This window comes from Eublepharis macularius, chromosome 11, assembly GCF_028583425.1.
Source record: "Eublepharis macularius isolate TG4126 chromosome 11, MPM_Emac_v1.0, whole genome shotgun sequence".
In the NCBI taxonomy this organism is placed as follows: Eukaryota; Metazoa; Chordata; class Lepidosauria; order Squamata; family Eublepharidae; genus Eublepharis; species Eublepharis macularius.
In genome coordinates this window covers 11,683,650-11,698,293 of record NC_072800.1, presented here as the reverse complement: position 1 = coordinate 11,698,293, position 14,644 = coordinate 11,683,650, and the positions used below count along the sequence as shown (strand labels likewise).

The following is a 14,644-nucleotide window of genomic DNA, read 5'->3' as shown; positions in this document are numbered from 1 at the left end:
AGGGATCTATGTTTGATTGAGTGGCGGGTGTGTGTGTGTGATATACAGTGGGAAAGGTCAATAAAATTATGCTGCAGTGCTACCTGGAGGACATCTGCAGGGAACACTATGGTCTTAATCGCTCTGTGGGTGATCCATGCTTCTTATGGCTAGGTCACAGTTATAGTTTCAAACCTCCATGTCTTTGTGTATGTGTGTTTATGGCCCTCTAAATAGAAATAGACGGTTTGAAGCAGATAACTTGCTTTATATGTCCAGTATATAATTACCAGTGATCAGATAAAGGATACTTGAACAAACTACATATAGCCAATGATCATTTTGGGTAGCAATGGTAGAAAAAAATCATGTAATTGTGGTATTTGCTTGCTATAGCCCTGTTGCCAGGTTAAGATCCAAACCAGCAGGTCATATATCTTTTTATGCTTGTATGCACTTCTTTTAGGGGGGGCAACTTTTGGGGTACTGTGGGTTGATGTGGTTTTATTGCTGTAAATGTATTTTATATTTATACTTACTGTTTTTTCTTTGTTGTGACCCACCCTGAGCCTGCTTGCGAGTAGCTAAAAGTCAAATGAATCAATGAATAAACAAACAAAATAAGAGTGAAAGATACTAAAAGGCAGTGCTTAATTATGGAAAGCTTTGTTTCTCAGAATGGATTGATAAATAAATGTTGCAAACCAGTAGTAGCTTTACCAAATTGTAACTCAACAGTATAGATACAGATTGACACAAACTATGTTTATGAATAATTATATAATGAGTAACTTTTCTTTTCTGACTTTTTAAAAGTATATCACATGCCAGGAAGGAGTATACGTTTGTCATCTGAATTCGCAGTTCAAACCTGTGAAACCAATATAGTTGATTCATTTGAAAAGTATCTCTTAGATCAACTGGAGAACTTAATCCGCAACCTGAAGTGTGAGATCCAGCGGTGGAGTGCAGCGTGCCATACTTCTACAGATACACTAGAGATGCTAACATACAAGCTTACATTTCAATTTGCTGGTAAGGTGAAAGCTTTACTTACTAGTTTTCTTTGTTTATTTAGAATATTTTTAATCATCTCATAGCTTGAGGTGGTTCAGAAAAATAGACACAAACAAAGGGCCTAGAAAATCATGTAGATACAGCCATAGTTATATTTAATATAGTTTTAGATTATTGTATGTATGTGTTTGCTGGGAGAGATGCATGGTGCACGCATGAGGCTTTTTTGGTTTCAGATAACTCTAAATGAGGATCTCTACAAGCCAGGGTTGCCAGGTCCCCTCACTCTCCGAGTGGGAGGGAGGACACTTGGCACTTACCTTTGCTGATGTCTTCGCGTACACCTGCTCACAAGCTGTGCGATGACGTCACTTCTAGGAAGTGATGTCATCGCAGAGGACCTCGTGCTGCCCCAGGGAGTGCTCCTGTGCACTGCAGTGGGCTGATTTTGGCCTGTTTGGACCAGAATTGGATCCATTTTGGGCTGAAATTGGCTCGCTGTGAAGTGCTCTCCAGGGCCCTCTTGATAGTGCTTCTGCTGTGGAGCGCAGGAGGGTTGCCAGGGTGGCATGATGGACCCTGGAGTGCGCCCACGCTTTGCAGCGGGCTGATTTTGGCCCAAATGGGCCCAATTTGGCCCACTGCAGTGTGTGGGAGTGCTTCTGGGAGGGACCTGAAGAGCTCCTGCACTTCACAACAGCCCAATTTAGGCCCTTAATGGGCTCAGTTCATCCCATTTGGGGCCCAATATAGCCCACTGCAGAACGTGGGTGCACACCACCTGGGAGTGCACCCCGGGAGGCATGCTCCTCTGCTATTTCCCCTGCCAGCCAGGTAAGCGGGGACGGGGGGTTGAGGGTGGGAGCGGGAGATCCCCCATCCCCATTGGGGGACTGGCAACCTACTACCAGCTACAGACTGAGGCTTAATAATCTAGACAATTAACCAGGTTCCTCCATTCTTTTAACATCAACATGAAGCCACTGGTGTGACTTTCTGGGGGTTAGGAATGAGGTCTTATCAATACGTGGATGACACCCAAACCTGTTTGTCTTATCCTTCCGAGTCAGATGAGACTATGGATGTTCTAAGCTGTTGCCTGGAGGAAGTAATGGGCTATTGCTGTTGGTCACTAATTAGGGATTGAGCAGTCAGCCTCTGCTGGATGGCGTTCCACGTCCCTGAAGGAATAGGTTTGCAGTTTGAGCATGTTACTAGATCTACTGATAGAGGCAAAGATCACCTGTGCAGTATATAGCACCTTTTAGATCTTTGGCTGGTGTATCAGTTCGCCCTTTCCTTAAGCTGTGGGATTTGGCCATAGTTCCTAATGTGCTGATCAAGTCTAAGCTGGACCATGGTAGGTTGCTCAGACTTTTTGTTGATCTATTGTTTGCTGATTTGTTATCAGTTGACTTTTGTTTTGAGGTTTATTTTTCCTTTCCTGCTTGATGTTGCAGGTTAGTACATTTTGCAGTTTGGTTAGAATTGATGTGTTTTTATTGCTACCTCATTTCTTTTGTTTTGCTTCTGTGCTCCTTTATAATGTTGTTTGAAATGTTGCCCAGGTCACTGTCAGTAAGCAAGGAAGAGCAAAAAACACAAAAGCCTAACACCAAACCTAATTATCACTATCATTATTTATTAGATATATCATTTATTAGGTAAATGTCTATCCTTCCTCCTCAACCCTAAAGTCACTACGACAGTTTACACCACAAATCAATATAAAGAATTTACCTAATATAATATAATAGTGATAATAAGGGTATGTGTAAAGTTATATTTTATGTTTTTCCTTGCTTACTGACAGTAACCAGGGCAGTCATATGAAATATTCCTGGCTTTTATGTAAGAGAAGAATGGCTGGTTAGGCATATGGTGAGGTTTCTTTATTATTATTTAAGAATTTTGTCTTGATGGGGTTAAATTTTATTGTTTTTAAACTGTTTGTTTCTCTTGAGCTTTGTTTTTATGCTCAGCATTAAGCCTTTGGATAACGATTCAAATTAGGATGGGCAACTGATTATGCAACTCAGGCCCCAAACATCTGATCCCTGGCACAGCCTGCCATCGCACTGCTGTGCATCTAAGCCACCTTCTCTGAAGCCTCTCCTTCCTTAACCTCTTTTTCCTCATTATGAACAGCAACGGAGGTTTTTGTAGAACTCTTCCATGTTCCCTTGTCAAGGATATTAATTTGTCCTCTTCTATTACTGTTCCACTAGTGGAAAAAGATACTGCTTGTTTGTTTAATCTGGCATTTCCTCAATTATCTCTCCTTCTTGCCTTGTGCTTTAATTTGTGGCTGTCTATTTTATATATTCATTTTAGCTCCATTTTAATTAGTTTAATGATATATTTTATGAGCCGGGTGCGGTGGCGCACCTGTAATCCCAGCCTGAACATGGGAGGCTGAGGCCGGCAGATCGCTTGAGCTCAGGAGTTCGGGAGCGCAGCGGTGTAACGTCAGTAGACGACTGTTTCTGTATCTGTATTTTATGATGCATTTAAAATGTTTAAATGGTTATTTTGTTTTAATTTTTAGCCACCTTGGTGTCCCTGATTCAGCAGAAAAATAGGATTAAATAAATAAAGATACTTTATCACACAAATATGCATTTAAAAATATCAATATCTCAGTTAATTTTCTTTATTTATAGTGTTTCCTCTAGTGCCAACTGTAGCAGATCTCTGTGAAAGTTCCCATTGTGAGAATTCAACCCGCAACATCAAAAAGGTGGTATAGAATTATTGTGAGAGTTTACAATATTTTAAAGACTTTATGGAATTTTGGAGAACTGAATGCTGTGTGACCTAGATATCCCCCCCCCCCTCTGCTGGTAGTATAACATAAATACATAAAATAATTGTAAATTAACAGGACTCTTTTGAGTATTCCTACATTTATATGGTGCTAGGGATTAAAAGCCTTTACTTTAATGGACCATGTGGAGTGATTTGGGGGGATACTTTCATAGGGGGTTTTTTTGGTACATATTTGTTCTAATCAGGGCTTTTTTTCTGGGAAAAGAGGTAGTGGAACTCAGTGGGTTGCCCTTGGAGAAAATGGTCACATCATGGCTGGTGGCCCCGCCCCCTGATCTCCAGACAGAGGGGAGTTTAGATTGCTGGAGCGGCGCGGAGGGCAATCTAAGCTCCCCTCTGTCTGGAGATCAGGGGGCGGGGCCACCAGCCATGTGACCATTTTCGAGAGGTTCCGGAACTCCATTCCACTGCGTTCCTGCTGAAAAAAAGCCCTGATCCTGATTGGCCCTGGTTCTAATGATTCTAAATATGCTGTATGTCAAGCAGTGTTTTATGCCTTTCATCTCAATTAAACTGAAACAAACAAAATGGTGGTAGGAGTATGAAAGAATGCTGAGTGTGAAAGAATGAGAATGAAAGAATGAAGCAGAGTACATATCATACCGGAAATGAATTAAAAACACAGTTCTGTTTGGGTGGTCTAGAGATTTTGAAGTACAGAATGTTTTCTTTAGTTGTAAGCCTGGCCCTGCCTTTTACCCTCTCCTTTATCTCCCGTGTCCAGATTGGCAGAACAGCAGTGCGTGATCACATCCTGCCCCCTTTCTTCCCCCACCACTCTCGGCCCTCATCCTTAAAAAAAAGTGGTCGCTTGTTATTTGTTGTGTGTGCGTGCTAACCTTGACAGTTACTCTTGGCAATAAATCACCTTCTCACCAACACTAGAATGTGCAGGAGTCTCTCTGTGTTTCCTTTTTTTCTCAGTCCAGTTTTTAAATGGTTTTTAAAAAACAACAATGTTGCAATGCTGTTGTTTTTTAAAAATAAAAAATAAGTCTTCTATTGGGAAATTCCCACTTAATATTTTAAAGTCTCCCTCCGGAATGCCTCAGCCAATCAACCACTGACTTCAGAAAGTCTGCAGCAGAAATGGGGCATTTTCTAAGTACAGAAATAAAAACCAGGCACCACTTTGGTTTGACTCCCTCAAATGCATAATTAGAGACGCCCACTACCGATCCTGTTCTTGTAGGCCAAACACCCAGGGAACCCACGGTAACTGACCATGCAGAAGCGGCTATCATCACAACCGTAAGGTGCACTTCAACTGCTGAAGGTTACGAATCTAAGGAATCTGTCAGTATATGCTTCTAGCCAATTTTGCCAGGGAGTAAGCTTTTCATACTTTAGATTTCAGACTATGGGTTGGATCCAGCCCGCTTTTTCATTCAATTTCACCCAGTTCTCCTTCCTAGTACTGCGCTTGTTCCTCAGGGCTTTTGTACATACAGGTCTCATGCTCCCCAGCATAGCCCTTTTGGGTGGTCAAAGTAGACCCCCTGCTTCATTTTTCACCAGCAGAAAAACAAGTTGATCAAACCTGTTAAAACCTAAAATTGTATTGTATCCTTGATCCACTCCCCTAGGTAGGACATAACTTTATCAATGTGCTTTTAATGTGCTTCTTTTTCTTAATTGCTGTATACCTAGGCGTATGACAAAATCAAAAAGTTCTTTGAAGACCAGAATATTGACTCCTCTCACAGTGCTAATTTGAACTACGTTGCTGGCTCCCTGACTGGTGTTAAGGTAGATCATTGCACACCAGGGTTTGGGAAAAACATCAGCACCATAGACAACAATACGCTGTGTCCAGGGTGTTGTGGTAAGTTTCCGATGTTTGAGTTGGATCCAGTTAGTTTTTTCACTCAATGTCACTCAGTTCCCTCCCGTATTACAGTCCCAATTCCACATGGCTTTTGCATGTGCAGTTTTCATGATTCTGAGCATAATCTTTTTGCACAGACAAAGAGGGTGCATGGGGTGAAAATGGAGACAGAGTTGGCATCTTGTCTTATTGCAGGCCCTGGTCCCAGAGTCTGTGCCCATGTCAGGAAGTGTGTTATTATGGGCACTTGGCAGTAGTCCACATACCCACCCCTGTCACTAGAAGAACCAGTTGCATGTTAAGTTTCCAGTGAGGCTGGCTTGAATGGCTGCTAGCACCTAAGCAGCTGTGGCTGTAATCCTAGCCTGTTGGGTATACCACCTACCCCTACTGCTTTGTCGTGGCTATCAGGCTTACCTCCACTGAGCATGTCCTCCCTGCTGCATGCTGGTTGCACTAGTGCCTGGGCTACTACAAACAGGCACAGATTTATGGTTGTTGTGGATTTTCCGGGCTGTATAGCCGTGGTCTTGGCATTGTAGTTCCTGACGTTTCGCCAGCAGCTGTGACTGGCATATTCAGAGGTGTAGCACCGAAAGACAGAGATCTCTCAGTGTCTCTCAGTTTGACTGAGGAGAATATGGTAGGCCGCTTTAGGTCCCCATTGGCGAGAAAAGTGTGATATACATGAATTAGATAAATAAAATTTGTTCTCAGTCTGTTACCAATGGAGATAAAAGTAAGATAATACATTTAAGCAAAGAAGACTCTCTAGTAAGTTTAATTCTGTTGAATCTTTCTCTTTTATGTTTGGATAGTTGCATGCCCACCAGGTAGATTTAGTGCAAAATATGATACTGTCTGTGTTCTGTGTGCTGCTGGATCTTACAATGACAAGTATGGCCAAGCGGCATGTGAAAATTGTCCCAAGGCGCAGAGTAGCAATGAAAAAGGTGCCGAAACTGAAAGAAAATGCCACAGTAAGTTAATATCTGATTCTTCACAGTTTTTCTTATGTATAACATTCCACAAGATGAGGACTTATAAAGTTTTTGCTTCTGTCAGCTTGTAATGAGAATATAAAACCTATACTCAGCAGAATGCTTGTTCACATTACAAACGTCTCTAATCAATTTTAGTTTCTTCACAACTGTGATCAAAATGGTCACATAAACAGCACAAGCCTATTAAAGATGAAAACCTTCAGCCTTTCCTTATGAAAACTCCTTTTTTTTTTTTTTTGAAATTTTTTTTATTGGGTTAGGATCAAATGTTTACACATTACAGTCAATATTCCCATTTCCCAATTTCTAACCCCCTCCCTTTCCTCCCCCTTTTTGTTGACTTCCAACAGTTTTCCAACCCTTTGTCCCTTTTCCCTTACTCCTTTTAATCTCCTCTATCTAACAAATATATATTCTCCCTTTATTCTAAGCAATACTGCTTTAACTATTTTTAATACTCTGTACCCTGACTATGAGTCCCATTTTCCATAATGGATAAACAATTTATCCCATTTTTCATTATTTCACTTTCAAATATTTCTATATATCATAAACTATGTAAACCATACATTCATATAAATCAACCAGTTTAACTTATACTCTATATGTTATTCATTCTATCTTCTTCTTTCTATTTTAGTTATATTTGTTTACATTAGTATTTCTATTCCCCTTCAGTCATAAGTCTATATATGATATCAATCAATTTGACTCATATACAACTTCAAATAAACATATTCAGTTTGGTACACTGTACGGAATCAAAAAGAAAATATTATTAGTTAATCAATCCTTATAGTTAACCCTTATGATTAATTATTTTCTATCAATATTCTATTTATTATTCTATATATATCAATCTAATATCATAACTGCTTAGAAATTCTCTTTTACCTCTTCTCCTCCCCGGTAAAGTCACCCCCCTCTACATTTTATTGTACTTCAGTAGTTCTCAAACTGCCACAGTTCTCCTCCCACCTCCCATTTCTTCTCCAAATATTGTTTCAGCTTCTCCCAGTCTGTGTTAAACTGTCCTGAGTCCAGGTTTCTCAATTTTCTTGTCATTTTGTCCATTTCTGCCATATACAGCAATTTGTGGATCCAATCTTCAATAGTTGGCACTTCTTGTATTTTCCATTTTTGCGCATACAAAAGTCTAGCTGCTGCCGTCATGTAAAATATCAACGTCCTATGATGGGCTGGAATTCCCTCCATTCCCAAGTTTAGTAGCAGGAGTTCTGGGTTCTTATTAATTTGAAATTGTAATATCTCACTCATTTCTCTTATTATTTCCCCCCAGTACTGCCTAGCTACCTCACACGTCCACCACATGTGGTAGAGGGAGCCCTCATGCTTCCTGCATTTCCAGCATTTATTAGAAGTGTTCAAATTCCCTAGCGCAATCTTCTTTGGTGTCATGTACCAACGGTAAATCATTTTGTAAATGTTCTCTTTAATACTAGTGCATGTCGTTGTCTTCATTGTAGTCTTCCACAAGTATTCCCATGCCTCCATTGTTATTTCTTTGTTGAAATTTATGGCCCATTTCACCATTTGTCCTTTAACTATTTCATCCTCAGTATACCATTTCAGCAGTGCTTGGTATACCTTAGATATTCTTTTCTTGTCCTCTTTAAGAAGGGTCTGCTCTAGTTCCGAGTTTTCTGTTCGTATACCTCCCTTTACAGAGTCCGAGTTATATAAATCTCTAATCTGTCTATACTGGAACCAATCATAATAAGGTGATAGTTCCTCCTGAGTCTTTATTCTGAGTTTAGATTCTTCAGTTCTAGTTATTTCTTTATAAGTTAGACATTGTTGCTCATTATCAACAGCTCTCGGATCTATCACCTCATATGGAACTACCCACAAAGGGGTTCCTTCTTCCAGATAGATTCTATACTTCTTCCAGATTATATATAAACTTCTCCGTATATAGTGATGCAGGAACATCGAGTTCGCCTTTACTTTATCATGCCATAAGTATGCATGCCATCCAAATATTTTTTTATATCCCTCTAGGGCTAGTAATTTCTTATTCTTTAGCGTCATCCACTCCTTCAACCACACCAAGCAAATTGCGTCATGGTAAAGTCTTAGATTGGGCAGTTGCATTCCGCCTCTTTCCTTTGCATCTTGTAAAACTTTCATTTTCACTCGAGGCTTCTTGCCTGCCCATACAAAGTCTGATATTTTCCTCTGCCATTTCTCAAATTGCTTAGAGTCACTGATGATTGGTATTGTCTGTAGCAAAAACATTACTCTTGGTAGCACATTCATCTTAACTGCTGCAATCCTTCCCAACCATGACAAATTTAGTCTGTTCCATTTAATCAAATCTCTCTCTATCTGAGTCCATAGTTTTTCATAGTTGTTTTTAAATAAGTCTATATTCTTAGCAGTCAGTTCGATTCCCAAATATTTCACCTTACTTGTTACTTCACAATCCGTTATTTCCGTTAACAATTGTTGTTTCTGCTTAGTCATATTTTTGCATAGTATCTTTGACTTCTTTTTATTAATATAGAAACCTGCCAAATCTCCAAACTCCTTAATCTTATCTATCACTTTTGGCATGTTCTCCAATGGGTCTTCTACAATTAACATTATGTCATCCGCAAATGCTCTGACCTTATATGAATAGTCCTTTATTTTAATTCCTCGAATTTTTTCATCTTGTCGTATTTGTATCATCAGGATCTCCAATACCAAAATGAACAGCAGTGGAGACAACGGGCAACCTTGTCTTGTTCCTTTACTTATAATCAATTTCTTAGTCGCTTCATCATTCACCACAATTGCTGCAGTCTGGTCTCTGTAAATTTCCTTAATTGCTCTAATGAATCTTTCTCCCAATTGTAGCTTTTCCATAGTGGCAAACATAAAGTCCCAGTTTAAATTATCAAACGCCTTTTCAGCATCAACAAAGAAGAAACCAACCTCTTTGTCACAACGCTTGTCATAATATTCAATAGCATTAATCACTGTCCTTAAATTGTCTCTGATTTGTCTGTCTGGCAAAAAGCCTGCTTGTTCCTCCTCAATGACTTCCGTAAGCCACCCCTTCAGTCTCTCCGCCAGTATCTTCGCAAAGATTTTATAATCATTGTTAAGTAGCGATATAGGTCTGTAGTTTTTCACATTAGTCAAGTCTTGGCCTTCTTTGGGGATCAATGATATATTCGCTTCATTCCAGGTATCTGGAATCCGCTGGTCCTTTAAAACTCCATTGATCACCTCTTTTAGGAATGGTGCCAGTTCATTGGCCATTACCTTATAAAATTTCGCTGTAAGTCCATCTGGCCCTGGCGCCTTTCCTAGATTTGCAGATTGTATTGCCTTGTTTAGTTCCTCATCTGTTACTTCACTGTTCAGTTTATTTCTCCAAGCTTCCGAAATTACTGGAAGTTTCATTTTCTCCAAATATAACGCTATTGACTCTTTATTTACCTCTTTCTTATTATACAACTTAGCGTAGAATTTGTAAAAGGCTCTACTAATGGTAGTCTGTTCCAAATACGTTTTATTATCTTCGCAAATTCTATTTATTATTTTCTTTTCCCTTCTCTTCTTCAGTTGCCATGCCAAATACTTCCCAGGTTTATTTGCACCTTCAAACGCTTTCTGATTCAATCTTTTAAGATTCCACTCCAATTCCTTATTATTCATTGCTGTTAACTGTTCTTGAAGTATTTTAATTTCCTGATATAATTTCTTTTTCCCTGGTCTCTTTTTTAACTGTATTTCTTTGGCTTTTATTTTCTCCTCAATCTCTTGTCTTTTCTCCTCTTTCTTTTTTCTTGCTCTACCATTTAAGTCCATTAGTATGCCCCTTATAACCGCCTTATAAGCGTCCCAAACTTTGTCAGTTGGTACTTCTTTATTTACGTTGTATTGTATGAAGAACTTTGTCTCTCTTCTCAACATCTCCATACTCTCTCCTTCCTGTAGCAAGTCCTCATTTATTCTCCATGCTTTCCTTTTTCTCCTTTTCCCTAATTTCCACATGATTGGATTATGATCTGAGCCTACCATCGGCATTATTTCTACCTCCTTAGTCCATAACGCTAAGTCTTTTGAGGCCCAGATCATATCAATTCTTGATAGTGTACAGTGCCTTGCAGAATAAAAAGTAAATTGTCTACTTTTAGGATATTCTCTTCTCCATACATCTTCTAAAGTCTCCTGTTGTATCAAGTCAAAAAAAAGCTTTGGTAATAGTCCTCTTTTCTTTTGTGCAGTTGTTGTCTTTTTATCTAATTCCAAGTTCGTCACTCCATTGAAGTCTCCGGCAAGAATTATCTGGTCGTATGAAAGATCATCTAGTTGCTTCCTCAAATCCTCAAAGAAGCTTTCCTTTGCACCGTTAGGTGCATAAACTCCGACTACCAACACTCTCTTTAAGTCCCAAGTACATTCCACTGCAATAAATCTGGCTTCCACATCTTTCATTACAAATTTTGGCTGTAGCTCCTCTTTTATGTACAACACCACTCCCCTTTTTTTTTTATTGGAGGCCGCTACAAATTCTTTGCCCAATTTTCCTGATTTTAAATATTTTACATCCTGCTTTCTGATATGGGTCTCTTGCAAACAAACAATGTCACATTTTTGTTTTAATAGCCAGTGGAAAATATTTTTTCTCTTATTCGGTGAGTTTAGTCCATTTACATTCCAAGATAAAACTTTACACTCCATACTCATAGTCTTGTTGGTAAGTCTTTTTCATTGTCCCTTATAAATCGCTCCATCTCTCGCTCAGATCTGATGCGCTTTTTGGCCCCTCCAAACTCAAAGGACACACCTTCTGGTAACTCCCATCTGTACCTGATTTTCATGTCCTTCAAGATCTGAATTAGCACTTTGTATTTTTTCCGATCTGATAACACTGACCTGGGTAATTCCTTCATTATGATAATCGTCTTGCCATCAATCTCCAATGGATCTTGAAACTGTTTTGTGACAATCTTCTCTTTCATATTTCGTGTCGTAAACTGCACAATCACGTCTCTTGGTAATTTCCTCTGGGTTGCAATTCTCGAGTTCACACGATATGCCACATCTAGGATAGCCACAACTTCCTCCTCCTCCTTCCCCAGGTATTCAGCTAACACCTCAGTCATCTGTTCTTGCGCTGATTTTCCTTCCACTTCTGGCAAGCCACGAAAACGTAACTGCTTCTCCATGTGTTTAGTTTCCGCAACCGACATCCTTCCCCTCATCAGTCTCATCTCTGTTTGTTGCGTGTCTGCTAAGTTCTCCATCGCGTCTTCTACTGTTTTAACTCTCTGCTGCGTTCCTTGTAGTTCACTTTGTATTGTTTCCATACCTTTTGGGTACAAACTACTACAACATATTTGCTACAAAACAGCTGCTTCTGAGGGGGGGGGAATGCGGCCCTAGGAAAGGTAACTTGTTAATTCCATGCAACTTTCGTGGTTGAAGCTTCTGCTCTCTCCTATTATGAGACAGTTTCCATTTTGGGCTGTTCCCTCATTTGAGACAGCGTATTCTCTTTCGTATCAGGTAAACAGATTTCTGGTTATTATTAAGAGCAATAGCAGCGAACTAGGGGCGGAAGAAGTCACTGTGATGCAGCAGCAAAAAAGGCAAATGCAGTCTTGGAGTATATCAACAAAGGCATAACATTCAAAGCATGAGATGTCATTGTCCCACTATATGCCGTGTGAGTCATGTCCCACCTGGAGTATTGTGTGCAGTTCTGAAGGCCTCACTTCAAAAAGAGTGTGGACCAATTGTAACGGGTGCAGAGGAGAGCAACCAACATGATCAGGGGCCTGAAGACAAAGCCCTACAAGGAAAGACTGAGGGACTTGGGAATGGTCAGTTTGGAGAAGAGGGGGCTGAGGGGAGACATGATTTCACTCTTTAAGTATTTAAAAGGCTATCGCTTAGAGGAGGGAAGGGAGCTGTCCCTGTTGGCAACAGAGGATAGGACTCAAAACTAGGGGTGTGCACCGAAACCTGAAGCGGGAAAAAAAATTGAGAAAACCTGAATGCCAAAGCAGCTTGTCACTTCAGCTTCGGATATTTAAATTGCTTTGGGATTATTAGGTAAGATTTGGCCATGTTTCCAATGGGAAATGCTGTTCCCGGCTATCCAGGAGCCTGGAAGGGAATTTTCTTACCTAATAATCCCAAAGGTGCTGGGGACCTTCTTCTAACTCTCCTCTCATGACCACCCAAGTTTCGGAAAGATTGATTTCATGGGGTCTTGTTATGGCCCCCCCAAAAAGATGCCCCTATCCACCTCCAATCTCCATTATTCCCTAAGGGGAAAACTAGGGGGGGTTCTAGGTGGCTGAGGGTGGCATTTTGAAGGCAAAATGCACCAGATTTGCAGGGGACCTACTACTATCTGTCCTCTGAAGACCTCCCAAGTTTCAGGGAGATTGGACTTCGGAGAGCCATGTTATGGCCCTCCCCAAAAGGTGCCCCATCCACCTCCAATCTCCATTATTCCCTATGGGGGAAACTAGGGAAGCTAACCAAGGAGCTGTCTAGGTGAGCTAAACAGGGGGGCTGGCAAGCAAAATGCACCTAATTTGCAGGAGACCTACTCCTATCTGTACTCTCAAGACCTCCCAAATATCAGGGCGATTGGACCCTGGGGGCCGTTTTATGGCCCCTCAAAGAAGGTGCCCCCCAGGCCCCCCCCCATTTGTTTCTATTGTGGGAAAAACCAAACTCCCACAGCAGAAAAACGCGCACATCACGGCAGCCAGGGCCACAGGCGCACACTCCCACTTACTTTTTCCCCATTTTCAAATATTTATTTAATTGTGCTTAATAAACAGTTACAAATCTAAAAAAGATAGTTATTATACAATGATGTCAAATAAATTTCTATTACATATATTAAGGATGGTTTTCATACAGTGGTATCAAATAAGTTTTCCTACAAATGAGTGTTTCATCTTTAGATTTCAAATAAAGATTCTTATCTAAATTACTAAAAACTATTTTTTCCTCTTGCTTTTTCTTGAGTGATATATTATGACCTGACATTACTATTGAAAATGCTTTATGTAAATATAAAATGATTGTATTTCTTTTTAGATGATAATCAGGTTATTGATAAAGATGTTAATTAAAGTTAGGTTTTTATAATTATGATTAAATGGGTATTGTTATAATGTCAAACATTTTGTAGATCAAATACAGATAGTAATAGAAAAAAATAATAATTTTGTAGTAGAACCCTTATAAACCTTACATAAACACCCCTCCTTCCCTTCCCCCCTCCCTCTCTTAATTCTATCCCCTCTTCTACCCTTGATACTAATGTCTAGGTTGATTGAATAATAGGTGCTTTAACTTACTGATGAATAAACTATAAACTAGATTAACTTAAAATTGATTGCAAAACCATTCTCTATAACCCTAGAGTAACACCCTATGGACTATTGGTATTTCTTATACCAAACTTGGAGAACTGTAAAAAATAACTGGGGCCCCTCACTGCGAGCTCCGCTCTCTCCCACCAATACCTCTATTCTTGTACAATGTTTATAGATTATAGCATCATAACATTTTTTCAGATTATTCTGGTTTGCTCTCAGCTTAGGTTTTTACATCACAGTTTGTTTGTTCTTTGCTTGCGAGTTGTGTCTCACTAAAGTCTTACTTCCCTTACAAGGTGGTAGGAGATGAAGCGTTTTTCTTCTCTGTGACGTTCTGTCGCCGATCATAGGAGTCTCAATGGCAAGGTCCTGCGAGAGCAGCCTTCCAGCTTCCTGATCCGTAGCTTGGCGGGGGGTGTCCTGCAATTTTACTTGAAGTTTCGTATAATTAATCCATTTGTATTTTATTTGAGCTTTCCTCAATGCTTCCATTGTAGATCTAAGTTCTCTTCTTTTTTAAAAAACTGTAGATGGCAGGTCTTTGAGTATTGTTATGTGCAAAATTTTGCGCCTTTGTGGTTCGTTCTCCCTTTTCCAACCAACCACAATAAAAATTAAAATAA

General features: G+C 39.8%; 1 protein-coding gene across 1 annotated transcript in view; it reads left to right on the top strand.

Moving 5' to 3' along the window:
- Positions 1 to 14,644, top strand: part of LOC129337771 (zona pellucida-binding protein 2-like) — a 53,595-nt gene that overhangs the window by 30,370 nt on the left and 8,581 nt on the right. Inside the window, exons 3-6 of the mRNA XM_054991721.1 lie at positions 796 to 1,014; positions 3,660 to 3,736; positions 5,476 to 5,650; positions 6,472 to 6,633. Coding sequence (XP_054847696.1) covers positions 796 to 1,014; positions 3,660 to 3,736; positions 5,476 to 5,650; positions 6,472 to 6,633 — 633 coding nt within the window. The remainder of the gene's footprint in view (positions 1 to 795; positions 1,015 to 3,659; positions 3,737 to 5,475; positions 5,651 to 6,471; positions 6,634 to 14,644) is intronic.